Source organism: Copidosoma floridanum, unplaced genomic scaffold, assembly GCF_036245765.1.
Source record: "Copidosoma floridanum isolate Cflo_tuat_1 unplaced genomic scaffold, Cflo_Japanese_pri ptg000013l, whole genome shotgun sequence".
NCBI classification, from domain to species: Eukaryota; Metazoa; Arthropoda; class Insecta; order Hymenoptera; family Encyrtidae; genus Copidosoma; species Copidosoma floridanum.
In genome coordinates this window covers 35,691,060-35,707,477 of record NW_028321890.1, presented here as the reverse complement: position 1 = coordinate 35,707,477, position 16,418 = coordinate 35,691,060, and the positions used below count along the sequence as shown (strand labels likewise).

At 37.7% G+C, this 16,418-nt stretch overlaps 4 protein-coding genes across 10 annotated transcripts; 2 read left to right on the top strand and 2 right to left on the bottom strand.

Moving 5' to 3' along the window:
- The first annotated feature begins 1,142 nt into the window (after nucleotides 1–1,142).
- On the top strand, nucleotides 1,143–3,693 carry LOC106646896 (tRNA (adenine(37)-N6)-methyltransferase). 5 transcript variants are annotated; one of them, XM_014363090.2, is made up of 4 exons: nucleotides 1,143–1,279; nucleotides 1,478–1,572; nucleotides 1,714–2,064; nucleotides 2,152–3,693. In XM_014363090.2, the coding sequence occupies exons 2-4, from the start codon at nucleotides 1,478–1,480 to the stop codon at nucleotides 3,347–3,349; spliced, it is 1,644 nt and encodes a 547-aa protein (XP_014218576.2). In that variant the 5' UTR covers nucleotides 1,143–1,279; the 3' UTR covers nucleotides 3,350–3,693. The 5 variants fall into 5 exon arrangements, with proteins under 5 accessions (XP_014218576.2, XP_014218577.2, XP_014218580.2 ...); XM_014363091.2 differs by having other exon boundaries at nucleotides 1,464–1,572; XM_014363094.2 differs by having other exon boundaries at nucleotides 1,410–1,572.
- On the bottom strand, nucleotides 3,528–6,863 carry LOC106646895 (ribosome biogenesis protein BOP1 homolog). Of its 2 annotated transcripts, XM_089591452.1 has the most exons (8): nucleotides 6,578–6,863; nucleotides 5,986–6,418; nucleotides 5,603–5,940; nucleotides 4,854–5,532; nucleotides 4,557–4,766; nucleotides 4,189–4,478; nucleotides 3,823–4,118; nucleotides 3,528–3,728 (listed from the first exon to the last, which is right to left on the bottom strand). In XM_089591452.1, the coding sequence occupies exons 1-8, from the start codon at nucleotides 6,683–6,685 to the stop codon at nucleotides 3,575–3,577; spliced, it is 2,508 nt and encodes an 835-aa protein (XP_089447578.1). In that variant the 5' UTR covers nucleotides 6,686–6,863; the 3' UTR covers nucleotides 3,528–3,574. The 2 variants fall into 2 exon arrangements, with proteins under 2 accessions (XP_089447578.1, XP_014218575.2); XM_014363089.2 differs by having other exon boundaries at nucleotides 5,603–6,418.
- A 1,016-nt stretch (nucleotides 6,864–7,879) lies between these two features.
- On the top strand, nucleotides 7,880–10,260 carry LOC106646898 (uncharacterized). The gene is made up of 4 exons (XM_014363096.2): nucleotides 7,880–8,325; nucleotides 8,464–8,788; nucleotides 8,881–9,254; nucleotides 9,353–10,260. Exons 2-4 carry the CDS (start codon nucleotides 8,483–8,485, stop codon nucleotides 10,206–10,208), a joined length of 1,536 nt encoding a protein of 511 aa, XP_014218582.2. The 5' UTR covers nucleotides 7,880–8,325; nucleotides 8,464–8,482; the 3' UTR covers nucleotides 10,209–10,260.
- A 2,400-nt stretch (nucleotides 10,261–12,660) lies between these two features.
- On the bottom strand, nucleotides 12,661–16,324 carry LOC106646899 (serine/arginine-rich splicing factor 7). 2 transcript variants are annotated; one of them, XM_023389592.2, is made up of 4 exons: nucleotides 15,987–16,322; nucleotides 15,156–15,547; nucleotides 13,162–13,376; nucleotides 12,661–13,075 (listed from the first exon to the last, which is right to left on the bottom strand). In XM_023389592.2, the coding sequence occupies exons 1-3, from the start codon at nucleotides 15,993–15,995 to the stop codon at nucleotides 13,187–13,189; spliced, it is 591 nt and encodes a 196-aa protein (XP_023245360.1). In that variant the 5' UTR covers nucleotides 15,996–16,322; the 3' UTR covers nucleotides 12,661–13,075; nucleotides 13,162–13,186. The 2 variants fall into 2 exon arrangements, 1 of the variants encoding a protein (XP_023245360.1); XR_016292961.1 differs by lacking the exon at nucleotides 12,661–13,075 and adding an exon at nucleotides 13,975–14,485 and having other exon boundaries at nucleotides 13,291–13,376; nucleotides 15,987–16,324.
- Between the last annotated feature and the right edge of the window lie 94 nt (nucleotides 16,325–16,418).

Here is a 16,418-nt window from a genome sequence, read left to right as displayed (position 1 = left end):
GGTTTAATAGTGCCCGTCTTTAGTTAATATAGTCTTTTAGTTGACGAATCGCTTCCGGAAATAGTTATAAAAATGTATTTGTTGGCAAGGTAGTTTACACTTAGGTGGCCCCTAAAAAGAACCGATGAAATTGATGGTTAAGTAGGGAACGTAAATACTTATAATGGCCCTAAAAAGCGCCAGTGGTGAAACTTCCAGGCTATTCTTTATTATTATTCCTGATGATGAAGAGCTGGCTACGGGTTGCTTGATTCTTACCCAGGGAGTCTCGATGTACGGAGACTGTGATGGAGGGAGGTACGCCGCTGACCAAAGAATATCTCGTCTCGGGTCGTTCCCCGGATAACCAACTGCTCAATTGCTCATCTTTAGACGGGAACATGTGGGTAAGAGCGTTGGGGACGCGACTACCAAGAAGGTAGCCGTTGTGGCTTCCCGTGCCCATCAGAGCTGTTTTTCCTTGCTTACATTTGTAGCCACAAATTCTTTTACACCAGGTGGGATGGTGGGACTGTCACCCAACTCTGAAGAGTTGGTGCAGATTGTGCTCTGGCTAGATAGGTCTCCTTGTATTCTGGCAGAGACGGCATCGGTTGGAATTAATTTATTTTTCTTTGATCGCACTCGTCGAGATTCAGGGTGAAGGGACAAATGGGTTCCTTCCCCCTTAGAGAAGAGTGTCGTCCGTAACCGGGATACCCAGCTGCAGGACTATCACCAGCATTCTCTGAACAGCTTGATGACTTGATGAGCTGCCGAAATTCGACTATACAGCTAACGACACGCTCCGGCCTATTATAACCACACTTATTTATTTATGTTGCAGGTAGCTTCGATTTTATGTCGACGCCACCTAGCGGATTTTACTGAACTAAAGTGAAAAGCTGGCGTATTTTTGCAAAACTTTGAGCTCATTTATTGCTATTGTTATTAAATTTTTTAAGATAAAAACTATACTAAAACCATCTAGGAAGTATCATGAATCAGTGTGCAAAATTTCAGCAAAATCGGTTTAGTAGTTTTCGCGGTTAGCGATTACAACGGTTTTAGCGACTTTGCTTTATATATTAGTAAGATGTGCAATCAGTGGCATCATCTTATGTAGATCAACTAGATCACTGTAGACAGTGTAGATGAAACAATTTGCGTAATGATACGTAAAATTTACATTTAATTAATTTTTTAGTTATTTACTGCGTTTATAGATGCTGATTTTTACGTGTCTCTAACCTTGAGTTACTTATTGTGCACATGTGAATGTGTGTCAAAAAAAGCTCACGTAAGTATATGAACAAACGTCTTGTCTAAGCTTTTACGTGTCTAATTTCTTTTTTGAAAATTTGACATGTCTCCATCCATTTTAAAGAAAACTTTTTTGGTTCGCTCTCATATCCACGTATATAACTAAGTATTTTACATGGATATTCGTGATAATAAATATTCTTACTGTGGGAAATAATCAGTGGTATATACAAAGATGGACAATTGCAAGAGTGAGAAGAATTTTGATTCTGATTCAAAATATTTACTAGACCAGCTGATCACAGCGAGAAAGGAAATAAACAATTTAAGGTAAATAATGACTCATTGGCGTTGGTAGTCATTTGATGTATTATCATTTTAATCACAAATTAATTTACTGATTTTAATGCATAACCTTGAAAATCAGACTTTTTAATTGCTGAAACGTTAATGATTTAATATTCTTTGCAGGCAACAAATAAAAAGTCTTCGTTACGTCCACGAAAGGGATGTTATTAGTATTAAAAGACTGTTAGGACTATGCACAAGTGGTCTTGTTTCCTTTTCTGAAGACTCTATACCCTCGGATCTGTCCAGTACTATTGTAAGAAACAATGAACCTTCCACCAGCAAAACTGATAACGATGAAGTCTTGACCATTCAACCGATTGGTACCATTTCCACTTGGTTTCCCAGTAAACGAGGGACTCCTCGACAACCTGTTGTTTGTGGCAGAGTTCCTGGTAAATTAACACTGTTCAAAAATGTTTTAACAAATCCCCAACACGCTCTTGAAGGATTAGAGGAGTTTTCTCACATGTGGTAAGGATATACAAATAATATATTATAAAGATCGTAAAAGCTCTCTTCAAAACTTTTAAATCGTTTCTTTGTTATTGAACTTTGCAGGATTTTGTTCCACTTTCATAAAAACGAGCCGGGACACATTCGCGCTAAAGTTGCTCCCCCTCGGCTAAATGGAAACAGAACAGGAGTTTTTTCAACCAGATCGCCTCACCGACCATGCCCAATAGGCCTGAGCCTCGTTAAAATAATCAAAGTGGAAGACAATGTTATTTATTTCGAGGGTGTTGACATGGTGGACCAAACACCCGTTGTAGATATAAAACCGTATATTCCTCATTACGATAATCCAATGTATATTGAAAAGGCGCTGCAGAGTGCTGATGAAGCAACAGTGCATAACGACAATGCAGCAACTTTAAATGTATCTTCCTCTTTATCATCTTCCGCATCATTGTTGACCAATGTATCAAGAGATGAGCAACTTGCTCTGAGACTGCAGGCTGAGGAGTTTCAGAGAAATATGAATTTTGAAAATGTGTATGATAATCAACAAAATTCGAATGTGTTGGAAGATGACGAACTTGCCGAGATAATTTCAAACAGAACAAATTTGAATCCAATCAGTTATGAGACAGGTAGTTTAGAAATTAATGACAATGATGAGCACAGTCTTAGAAATTCAAGGCTGCTGGATGGAGCAGATGGTCCAAGCGCAGTATGTGGGACGGATTTAGATATAATTAGTAGAAGGGCATTGAGTTTAAGACTTGACGATTCATCCTCATCGTCTTCACCCATCAGAATGGGCGTGCGAGAAGCTCCTGATGGGGAAGAGGGGCTTGAACTGCCTCAGCTAAACAGTGTGCAAACCTCTGATGGTGACTCAAACGCAAGTATACAGTCTACCAGCAGACAAGCGAACGACAGTATTGTAGAAGAAAATGTCAGGGTGCCAGATTGGATTACAAGACCGGAAGTATCGCCTTTGTCGGTAGTTTTCAATGAGCGATCATTGCAACAATTGCGTGAAATTGTAAACGACAAGACAGACGAGAAAAGGCGGGCCGTCGAAAATATTTTAAAAGAAGATCCACGATCTGTTTATTTAAGGCAACGCTATGGGAATCAGTTTTACACATTTTTAATTCATGATCTTCATATTACCTGTAAGTTTGACGACGATAGAAAAATAGTTACGGTGTTTCAAGTGCGACACGCAGGTCGCATGTGCGAATGCGGACAACCGGAATGGCAGTGCTCGGGACATTCTCCATTACGTGTCTTCAATCATGATCAATAGACTTTATAACGACCGCTTTTATTTGTTAATGTGATTTTTAATCATAGGATTTGTTAAAAAGAATTTTTTTAGTCGAACCTACTTTTTTACGAGTTCCTATATTTTTATTTAAAACTGAATTTTCTGAAAAAAATAATTTTAAGATTTTAAAAAGACGTACTCATGTTTGTAAAAACTATTTATTTCTTTGTCCATAATAAATTTATATTTATTAACTATAAACGCTTATGTATACATTCTTATTGTCGCATCTGCTCCTGCTGAAAAGACCCAAGGTTGAATAGGGTGGAATAATACATCCAAAATTCCAAAGTCATTAAAAGCCTCGTGATTGCTTAATCTCTTTAGTGGCACAATCAAAGGATTTTGCATTAAATCGCTGTAAAAAAAAAAAAAAAAAAAAAAAAATTTACTATTGCATCACTATTTTACTTGTATTGTACATTGAAAAATTTTAATTCATCGAGTAATACCTGTAAACCATTCCGTGGCATATAATAAGACTTCTGTCATCTGCTCCTGAGGCAAACAGAGGATATCTTTTATGATATGCTACCCCTCTTATTCCTGAACCATGTAAACGAAGAGTTTTGTAAGGTTTTGTGCTCAAATCCAAATCAAACCATAAAAGCTTTTTATCATATGTGCCAACAAGAAGATTATCTCCACCCGGATGTATTGACATGGTAGATATCCATTGTGAATTTGTCAGTAATTTCTTCAACATCTCCTGTTTCGTTAAATCATATATTCTAACGTTCCTTTGAGTCTGAAAGCCAGCCAAGAAAAAGTAAATCATCAACTACAAATTTAATTCTAAAACATTTTTTATAACTTACCGCTACGAATAAGAATGGTTTGATTGGATGGAATAAAACACATTGTACTTGTCCCTTGGGTTTACTAATAGGAATATGAGACCTCCTTTTCGACAACTGATGAATTAAGATGGATCTGTTTTGACCGTCTGGCATTACTGAAGCAAAGTAATCACCTTTGCCGTGCCATGTTACTTGTTTAACTGTTTTAAAATGATTTAAAATAACTCTTATTCCCTGTTTCCAAGAGTCTGGATTATCACTCTCGGTTATTTGTTCCCATTGTACTGCAGTTTTAACTCTTTCGGGAACTGTAAAGTATTTTCAGTAATTTTATTTATCTTCATGAAAATATTGGAAATAAAAATATAAATAATAGAAATAAATACCAATGGCTTCACTTTGTGGGATGATTTCTAAGAGTTTATCTGCTTTATTTACTATAAGGCGGTCTCCTACTTCAGCATTAATTAATAGAATTTTTTGATCAGCAGCCACAGCTATCAACGGTAAATTTTGATTTGGACACCAGGCAATGCTTCTCACGATGCCACCACAATTTACAACTTTCACACATCTGCCAGTAGCGATTTCCCATACTGTGAAAAAAAATAATAGTAACAGTATATAAATCTGAAATAACGACATAATACGAAATCAAAATACCAATGCTATAATTCACTTACTCCTTAGGGTCTGATCATCACCACCACTAGCCAAGTATTCTCCCATTGGTTCTACAGCAATGCACCTAATCATGTCCGAGTGTCCTGTGTATATCATAGACTGAACTGTTGGGAATGGCTGCAGGTCTTTGGGACTTGGTAGTTGTGGTACCAAGGATTCTGGATCAATCGTCAATCTCATTTTTATTGCTCTAGGACACAAGTAAAGATCCAAACATCTCTGAAATCTTTCTTTAATGTAATTGGGATATGCAGGAACTTGTCTGAGAGAATCGTATTTTTGAGGAATAAAATGTAACTTTCTCTTCCATGGCGTTGATTTGAGCTTGTGCCACTGTTTTAATTCTTTACTATCAAATATGTATTCTGGAGGAGGATTATAGCTCTCAGCATGTCCAGGCAAAAATCTCTTTGGTGCTGGAATGTGCTTGTGAATTCTCCTCATTTCTTCAGCTTGATCATCAGTGTCCCATAACATATAAAACTTAGGCCCTTGCTTCTTTTCTCTTCTCTCTTTCCTCATTTCGGCGGAAGATTTAATCCAACCCATTTTTAAAGCATGAACTAGCTTTGACACTTTTTGGGCTTCTGTTTTTGATGGTAAAAACGAACGCTTGTGTTCGGGAAATTTACGAAGAGGCATTTTTTCTACTTGAGACGAAAACCAGTCAACCCACGGCTGGTGAGGTGACAAAATTATTATGAGAGTTTAAAAAATGATAGATAAAAAATATAATTGTTCAACTTACTTGGTATTCATCAAACTGAGCATCAGGTATCCTTTGCTTCTGGATTCTAGTGATAAGTTCAATATCTGCGTCACTTAAAACAATATCTTGTCCAGTTTGATAATCTTTTATTGTTCTCCAAAAATCAGGATCTTCCATTCGTTTCAAGAAATTATCCAACTGATCTCCTTTCTCAGGTTTCAAGATTTTTTTCCCGTCTGTGTTGTAACCAATGTGATCAAAATCATCGTACCACTTCAGAGGTATGTTTCCAACGGTATTTCTAATATCTTCTTCATCAGAAGTATCATGATCATCATATTCATTGACACTAGTATTACTCGGACCTACACTGGATTCTGGTTCTGCTAAACTTTTCTTACCACCAACTGTTTTATTTTTGCTCAGAGCTTTTTTAGGTCCATCCTGAGATTTTTGATTAGATGATTTTTTGACATTGGTATTTAATGATTTTTTGTTATCATTTTTTTCCAAACTATTTTTATTGGGCACGATCTTTCTTAAAATCTTCTTATTGACTTTTTCATTTTTTTCTTCGTCACTCTCATTTTCCTCTTCTTCTTTTTCACTCTCGTTTTCCTCTTCACTTTCATCATCGTCATCTTCTTCACTGTCCTCTAACTGTTCGCTATCTTCATCTTCACTTTCTTCTTCTGTGAAAGATTTTTCATCCGCAGAATCCTCTTCATCCGATGTAAATACAGTTTGATCTTGTTCTTCATCTGATTCTTCATTATTTTCTGGATCATACTCTTCGTCTGTAGTGTCACCTTCTCCGCTTATTTCTCCATTCAATAAATCTTCTGTTCCAGAATCCTAGAGAAAAAGTTCCACGTTTACAACTAAATTTTAAACATTTTTATTTATTTATTAAAACTTGGATTTGAAATAAAAAAAACTGCCTAGATGTATCCACTACGCTATTATAATTCAGTAAAGTAATAAACAATAAGCCAAATGTTTAAAAGTACTTACCTCAACGTCTTCTGCCTCGTCGTGGACTTTTTCCTTGTCTTTCTGAACAACGGTCTCGGATCTCTTAGGACTTTGTTTCCTCTTCACGGTTTTTTTGGGTGTCTTCATATTTTACCCTTCAATTTTACTATTTAATTGAAAAACAATAAAAAAGTTGAGCCAACCCACATGGAAGAAATTGTTGCAGGTTATAAAACATGTGTTTTCACTGCGCGTGCGAAGTTGCATTAATTTAGCAGCAGAGAGCAGACGAGCAGTGCCAGAGCCAGAACCATCAGAGAGAGCCCGCGAACTCGAAGATCTCCAATCGGCTCGATATTTGGGTGTACATGGATCATTCGACGAAAATCGGTATTTTTCAAGGGCCGAAACTCGAAATGGACTAACAATTGCAATAGATTTTTAATTGTTCAAATATATTTTTTGTACGGTCTCGACTGTCCGTGACCGAAAAAAGCTTAAATTTACTGGGTCCTGCTGAATCTGCAATACAAAATTTTTACGACTTTATTTTATTTTGAAAAAATAGGTTCGTTACGGGCTCTTGTATGAAATGATGGAGATAACTGCGCTAGTGCACTGTAGATGAAAATTCGACTTTGTATTTACAATTGCATTAATATTTGTATAAATCATCATCCGAGTCGATATAAACGAAGATACAAAGCGTTACAGGTTCTCTTATAAATACGTCGAAAAATCGATATTGTGAGGCATCAAACTACCTTCCAAGTTAATAATCGAACGTTTCGAAAAGTTACGTGACATTCCTTTAGTTTTTTATTTTAGGGAGACAGAATTTTCAAATTCGCGAGCCTGTAGCACTGGCTTATTTGAATGGAAAAATCGGAAATATTCCTGCAACTTCCTCAACGTTCGTAAAATACAAAACGTCGAAATTGGAACACCAAAATTTAATTGCCCGCATTTGTGAGAACATTTTCCGTTGAAATGTTGAATTTGTCAGAGATTTCGGTCCCGCAACTTCAACAGCATCCAATTGTCTTGGATGAAATTTGTTTTTGTATATCTCGTAGAAATTGAATAAAAAAAAAAAACCCGTATTTCGCTTCAAAGCGTCGTCAAATCTTTAAACTGTCGAGCGAAACGCGGAGCCCGCGACGCTAATTTAGCTCTTTTTTGTGCATCTTCAACTAAAACAAAGAAATAATAGAAACAGTTTTCGGTGGAATGACCCATAATCGTTGTCGGTGTTGATACTTATATATAGTATACTTACTCGAAAAACAGCTCTCGCGACAAGCTTCACGGCGCAGCATCATCATCAGAGTGTACTGTGGATTTCGTGGGTAAAACACTGCGGCAAAATGCCAGCTCCGATGGATATTAAATTTTTTTTCTTTTTCTTACAACCAAGTGTAAATAAACACCCATCGGAATCATTTGTTTGTTTTTAACGTATACGTACGTACAACATTTAACAACAAACGCCACAAAATGAGGCAGCGTTATAGGCACACAGCATCCGACAAGCGAAACTGGAATTGAGAGTTGTTTATATCCCCGTGTATGTACCCTCGCAAGCTCTCTCAACATAAGGAACGACAAGATTGGCAAGAAAGCCATTGGGTTATTGTACCACCGCACGCGCGACATGAGGATACCCATGAGGACAATATTATTGTTTAAGAAAAAAAAAAACAACGACAACAAACAACGTACAAGTGTCCGTGTATGAGAGCAGCAGCGCGTGATGATATATAAGCATCACCATCCACGAGTAACACGTAAGTCCAAATTCCTTTCCAATTAACTCTCTTGTTTTCCTCGTGACTTTCTTTTTTGCGAGCCGTCCAACCGCGTGCGATACTTACAAGTATTTATGTGTCATCGTGCGTTAACATACTGTGTTGCTGCGCTTTCAGAATTACCCCAGACTGGAGGATGGGTTGTGCTTACAGCCAGAGCACCTGTGATCATCGTGCTTCCAAGATATTCGAAGCCCTCAATATCGACAGTGCCGGGAACGGCGTCACGGATGGCACGATTAAAGTCACCAAGGCGGACATTAGTTTCAGGTACAACAACAAATTGGCCGTCTGGCCTCTGAGGAGTCTCAGACGGTATGGCTACGACGAGCAGATATTTAGCTTCGAGGCCGGCAGGCGTTGTCAATCCGGACCTGGCATCTACGCATTCAAATGTGAAAAAGCGGATCAACTTTTTTACCTCGTGCAACAGAACATTTTGGTACAACTTGAGTTTACTTTTATTTTATTTTTTTTTTATGCTTTCCCTACCAATTGTAGTTTTACTTATTTGTCTTTTTTCCTATCAAACAGGCTGACAAAGACGACAGAAACTCGGTCGACAGGGTACCAAGAGACATGTCGAACGACATCAACTCCTGCAGGCCCATAACGAGAATGACAATAATACCAACGGAATCGAATTATTTGGAGCCAACGCCAGCAGCGCGTAACATTTCGACATTCCCTCATTCGCACAATGGACGCATTGGCAGCGTCGGGAGCAGCAGTGGCCCGATTTCACCCCAGGGTACGATGGGTACTCCGTCGCCGCCGCCCTTGTCCCTACCACCCCCTCCAAACGTTCATCCGTCCCTGTACGCCAACGAAGAAGCCGCTCAGACCATCAGTCCTGGAGACCCTGAACACAACAATAACAAGAGCCTGGGAAGAAGATCGATGCAGAGGTATGTCGATCATTTTGTGTTTCAAACGCATGAGAACTAAAAGTAATTTAGTACTAAAAGTATTATTTTTTTTTTTTTTTTTTTTTTTTTAATTAAAGATCCCAAACTGTGAGCAGTTCGACGTCGAGTAGCGTATTTTTGTCCTCCGAGCAAGTGTCATCTGGCCAGCCAGCCGGCAACGAGGTTTGGGCCACGAGCCAGGGCGGTGCAGCAGTGCCTTCACAACCATCCTACGTACCCTCCTACATGAACGTCGACCTCGGTAGCGACGCCTCGCCGCTGTCGCCTTCCAGCATCTGCGACTCCTCGACTCCCCAAAGAAAGGACGAGTCGTCCGACTCGCTGCTCGAGATCGCCGACAGTAGCTACCCTCGCGTCTACGCGAACGTGAGTCCCGAGCCGGAGAAAGTCGAGCTGGTGCTACCAGTGGCCACCAATAATAACAAGCCACGACCACCCGCGCTCCCGATCCTGCCGCTGCAGCTCGAGCCGGACGAGGACGCCAGGCACTCGTACGCGAACCTGGGCAACAGCGAGATCGAAGCTCTGAAGAAACGCTACTCCGTCGTCTCCATGTCCGAGAGGTTGTCTGGCCAGGTGCAAACCCCGCCCCCTTACCCGTCGGGCTTTCGGGAGATGAAGTATGCCGTCTTGAACTTGGACAGGAAGGAGGTGCCTTCGCTGTGGCTCGCTACGACGCCGGTCAAGACGAGCACCTCGGCCCAGGGGACGCCGACCACCGGCGAGCCAACGACGTTGGATCCTCACGCGTCCTCGCCCGACCTCACGTCGAGGACCCGACCGCAGAACGGCTACGTGACGATAGACTTTGACAAGACCAACGCCCTCCTCCACTCGTCGAACACGAACAACAAGTCCTGCGAGTATATCCCCGACGAGGGCTCGAGAAAGACTCGGCACAACTCGACCATTGGCGAGTTGATGGCTTCTTGAGAGTAAACGAATCGTTTTATACTTTTCGTTCGCATTCGGTATAGTTGCGTTGATCGTGCGTTTTTCTTTGTTATATATATATATATTTTTTTTTTCATAAATCATAATGGGATTCCAATATCATCACGACGCTTGGATACATATGTTTTCCGTGCTTTTGACGAGGCTGTCTATACTTACTGATGCGCATTTATAGTGGGTATAAAAAAGAGCTTTTCGTTATTTGATAAGCGATCGGGGTCACCGAGTGAGATTTTTTTTTGCAAATAATTAGAAATCACTGCTGATGAACGTGTGTATGGGTTTTCCTTTGAACGTATTTTGGATAAAGTATTACTTGGGAAAGAAAACAAACAAACAAAGACTATACAACGTCCGTTATATAGTCTTTGTGGATTTTGAAGCTTTACTGTGAATCATTGTAGATAATGTAGTTTCTTTTTTTTTTCAATTGACATGACAAATCCGAATGGTTATTGCTCGAGTTACGTCAAACGATCAAAGACTCTAGTTGTATAATTTTTTTTTTTTCGTCAGCCCGAAGGATGTTTTATTTGCCGATGCCAAAGTTATGGATACAATTTTATCATTTAATGCATACCAAAAAGGTTTATAATTGATTTAACCGTAGAGTTGGTGTACAAAATTTGTGAATAACTTTTTTTTTCAACAAATATAAACAAATTCGTATGTTGAAAAGGAAAAAATGCGGCAACAATAATCGATTATAATTGACAAAGAGATAATCATTTTTTTTAAATGTATACAGAGTCGTAGTTATTGAGAAGATTTGTCTCGATTGGAAAGTTTTTAGAAAACAGTTAATAGGGAATGGATGAATTATTTTATAAATATAAGATGAAAAAATATGCTCATTTTGTGTACAGTGTATGTGATAAAAAAGTTTTGTAGCATTAAGAAGAGCCATTTTGTAAGAAAGTTGATTACGACACACTTGTAAAGGAGTTGCCTAACGTGCTTTAATACGCCAAAGGAAACATTTTTTGATATTCGACGTATGTATTTCGAACGTACGTTGTATAGTATATAGCCAAAGAAACCAGATAAATAGCTAGTAATATAGCAATGTATATAATATATATTCTGCACAAGTGTTAGTCATGAGTTGATAAATTTTATGGGTCATTAATTCAAAATTTTTTTTGAAAATCTATGGGCAAGTTTTGCTATGAAAATGTGAAAAAAATCGTTTTGAGATAAAATGTTAGAAAATTATGTTGGAAACATAATATTGCAGTTTTCTTGTTACTTATGTTTACTTGATACGTGATTTATATTTAATGTATATGTACATGCAACGCGTATACATCGAAATAAAGTTCGCAAATGTAGGTTGCTTTGTATATGATGATAATTATAAGCCTATATAAAATGTTAGACTGTTAATAATATGTAGATTGGATGTTATAATGAAAAAAAAAAAAAAAAAAAAAAAATTACAAATCTTGAAAGCGCATAATCTTGTACAAACCATCACAGTATTATTTATTAGTGTATGAGTTTTTCGTTGTGAAGCGGAATATTAATTGATGTAGCTTTCAAAAGTTGTAAAAAAAAAAAAAAAAAAAAAAAAAACTGAAAAAAACTAAAATTAGAATTTGAGTTGCTTGAAACTATTTGTACTAAAAATATGTATCAAAAAATAATTACGAAAATTTGAATAAGCATGTATGGAAAAAATCGAAAGTACTCACTGGTGATGGCATTAATATGAACAACGAAGGTGTGTGGCAACGTGAAATCGCAACAAATGCTTAAAGTTGCGATTACATAGCATCTCATAAAATCGTCATATTTTTTGTTTATAAGTTAAGATACAGATCTGACAGATACTTAAAGGTTTCATGTAAACCCACACTGCTCTTAATAGTAACAACAAAAAGTTGTTTAAAAAATTTATGTTAGCATAAATGGTATAAAAATTTATTAAATAGCAAGGAAAGTAAAGATTTTATTTTTATATTGTAAGAAAAGGATAAAGAACTTGTGAGTAACACATATAGAGGAAAAAACAAAGATGTATCAGGAAAAAAAGTGATACTTTAAAAAACTGTTGCCATAAAATGAAAAAAATAATAAAACATGTGTATGTGAGCAAGCGAAATTGTATATTTTAATATGTAAAAAAGGAGAAGCGTGCAGATTATCGTTTTGTAATGGTAGTAGTAGTAGTACGTGTATTTATATGAATAACCAAAGAAAAAAAATGTTTGTGCCTCATTTTGAATGACACAAACTTGTGTGTAACGATATTAGAGTGATAACTTGTTGTATCATTTACTATTATATACTCGGGACGTAGATTTTAGAAAGTACATATAAAACTATTATTTCCAAAAATAATAGCAAAATAAAAAAATAATAAAAATTTTACTCGTATTATTAATTAAACCTATAAGATTTAATAAACAAGACAGGACAACAAGCACAATTTCTGTATTAGAATACTATTTTATTGGAACAATATTTACTTACAACGTAGGAATTATGTCATTGAAATTGATAATTATAAATTTATTTTTTTTGATACGCATTAACTAAATGAATGACATTTTCGTATTTGAATTTATTCAAAGTACTGTAAAGTGCGATGCAAATTGATATAACTACACCTATATGTCGAATGTAACATAAGTATTCAGCGAACATAATTTCGAAGTAGTTACTTCGAAATTAATTACAATTTAAAAGATTAATCTAGTTTAAAAGTTGTCTAAAAAAAAAAAATTAAATTGTAGTACATGAAATAATTGTTGGTACAATATTATTGATACCAGTATAGTTTTGAGGTATCTAAGTACCCTCAGTCATGGGGAAGATGAATTTGATCCCAGAATGAAAATAATCTGTAAAAAATATTAAAATTAGTAAAAAAAATGTTAATTTCGAATTATGGGTTAAAAAAAAATAATAAAGTTGATTGTGGACAAACCTATCGTGGCTGTCAGTGAAGCTGTCTAGTGCGGTGTGCCTGATCTGCGTGGACTACGGCTTCTTGATCTAGGAGATTTAGATTTACTCAAAGATCTCAAGCGTCCATTCTTGCTCCTGCTGCGAGATCGGCTACGCGAGCCAGAGCGCGAATAAGAGCGCCTGCTTCTTTGCCTTGAGCGAGAGCGTGACCTTGAGCGCGATCTTGATACAGACCTATAACGAAAGTTTCGAGTTTGTAATCGACAATCCAAGTATTTTTGCCTGTTTCAACTCAATTATTTTGTCCTTATTCTCAGATTTTCAATGTCTGAAATATTTAAATCTCTTTAATTTAAAAAAATTATCATCAACATTATTAATTCAATGACTCGAAAGACACATTAGCATTAAAAGGCTGCAACAATTTATTCTTTTTGGACTTAAAAATTCATCTACAAAAATTATATTGTTAGAAGGGTATTGAGTTGCGTAAAAAATTATCAACTAAAGGGAAAATCATTGACGTTACTTGATTTTAATCAAAACCCAACATAGTATGTCCAAATAATTTTAGTAATGAGTTATTTACATGTAAGATGAATAAAAGTTTCAATAACACAAATGTTTGAGACAATGATTTACTGATAAAACAAAGTAAAAAAAAAAGAAAAAAAGAAACAAATAGTAATGGCAACAATAGAAAACAATAACAAAATATGCAAAGCTAACGTTTAAAGAAAAACAAAAAATAATAAAAACAATAACAATGTGTACTCCTGCTACTGTAAACTGTAATAATGAACTGTATTTTCGATTCTTTAATTTTGTATACCTATTGGAGGCTGCGTGAATACGCGCGGAAGGAGGAAGATAGCAGAGCAGATTGTCAATCGAATCGCGCAACGTTCGGATGTGTGGAGACGAGGAGAGTGTAGACGACTATAAGGACAGATGATGCGCTATGTTTTTTATGCGATGTTCGGGCGCAAACATCGGGAGGCTGAACGAAGGCACGAAGAAGCAAACGGAGGTCGTGGCGCAGAGCGAAGTGCTGTTGGTTAGAAGAACCCGAAGTGCCACTGTCGCTCGATTTTGCTCGATGAATGATCACTTTCTCGTTCATTGAATATCTGGGAGGTCTTTTATTTTCATATTTTCTTTGTTCTGTGTCTCGATGTGCAGAAGTTAACCCAAAGTAGGTAGGTGCTCTACAACGCTGTTTTTAACGCAGATTGTGTGCATCACTAAGTGAGCTGAAGTCGATTAGTCGATTCTCGCGAGAGTCGAACTTGTGCGACAATTTGCACTGTCACATGCAAATGTTGCTGCTTCAGCCGCACCTCCTATAAATAATGGGCAAATTACATGGACGGCGTACTCTCTGATGTGCACAAAACCAGCTAATAATGTCTGGCTGCTTCTTACGCTTTAAACTCATTAAATTTAATTGTTTTCTTTTACTTTTCTAAAAAATTACTATGGAAACCTTTTCTTCTAAATTTTTCAACTGCTACATCATTCAAGCAAGAAGGTTCAATGATTTGCGTATATTATTAAAAGACAAGCTACGTTGATTTGAAAATAATGAAAAAAAAAAAAAAAAATTGATCCATTTTTGTGTTAAACAAAACTATTGTTACGTATCATCTATACGATACAGCAAAGAGGCAAGAAATTAAACCTTGTTGCACCGTAGTATCAATCGTGTAAAAATATTTTTTTCAAAGGATAAAATTACGTGGTACATCTCAAGGATGATCAGGATTTATCTTCTCAAATAAAATTCCATGGTACTACGTAGATAGGCTAATGGAAGAGATTGTGCAACGTCACGAGTGACACATATATGTATATATAGATATATATTTATGATAAAACAGTGCTTATACAGAAAGGCAGACAAAACGGTACTTGGTTATTTTATGGAGGAAAGAAGAGATGCATCTACCGACTTGACAAAAGTATTGATTTTTTAAAGAAATATAACGAAAGAAAAGAAACATGAACACTAACCTGCGCTTGCGAGTGCCGCCGCCCTTGTGTTTCGAGCAATCGCGAGCAAAGTGTCCGCGCTCGCCACAATCGTAGCACCTGTCCTCTGGATGGAAGGATCTACTAGATCCAGCACGCCTGGGCGGTCCTCCTCTGTCCCTGGACCTCTTGCCGTTTGAAATTTCAACGCGTGCTCTACGTCCGCAGAGCGTCCGACCGTCGAGGCCTCTTACCGCGTCTTCGGCATCACGCGCATCCTCAAACTCGACAAATGCAAAACCTGGGGGGTTCCTCGCCACCCAGACATTTTTTAACGGCCCGTAGTAGGAGAACGCATCCTCCAACTCCTGTTTTGTTGCGCTGTTACCGAGGTCGCCAACGTAGACTTTACAGTCTGAAGGATACCTGGACATCTAAATCACAAAACAAAAAGAAACAAAAAAAGGTTACACACTTGCAGGACCGTACACTGATAGGGGAAGGGGAAATACGTTTAGACACATTGCCTTACGCTCGTCAAGATTTAACCTCAACTTGCGAGTCCACCTGATGTATATATACTTACTTCAAAATTGACGATAAAACGAGTAAACAATTATTCCTGTGTGTAATTTAACACTAGAATCCCGAGCGATTTATAACAAGCCCGCGAGAGAAACTACAACTTGGGCCCTGTGAAGGTACAACTGCACACAACACGTACACACAACTTAATGGGTGCCACATCGAAAAACATGAGAATAAAGAGTGTGTTCGAGCGAATGTTCACGGAGGTCGATGCTGACGACGTCGCAACAAAAACAAACGAGCTCCAAAAAAGAAAAAAAAACAAAAGCCAAAAGAAGTTCTTACCTTGCTCATTGCCTCCGCGTATTATCCAAGAAAGCCCTTATACACACGACGACCAAACCACCGCCAAGGGTGGATGTTTATGTTTCGTCCCGAGAGTTGCCGTGGTCCACGTAGTTCTTTGTCGGTTGAGAGCACCAAATAAAATGGCGGTGGCGTCGTCGACGACGAGTTTAGTCAGTCTCTTTCTTTCGTGCCGCACGGAAATGGTACTCTCTCTCTCGCTCTCTCTTGCACTCCCTTCGAGCCTCGACCCGATCGATTCCCTCTCTTTACTCGCTGCCAGGCTTCGACTGTGCACCTTTTGTCCAAAAAACATCAATAAGTAGGTACGTGTACGTCGAGGTCGACGTCGTGGTAAGTGTAGCTGAATTATGCCGAATGGCCACAAACTAATCAGATTTTCCTCGATGATTTTGGCACAACATTCAAAAA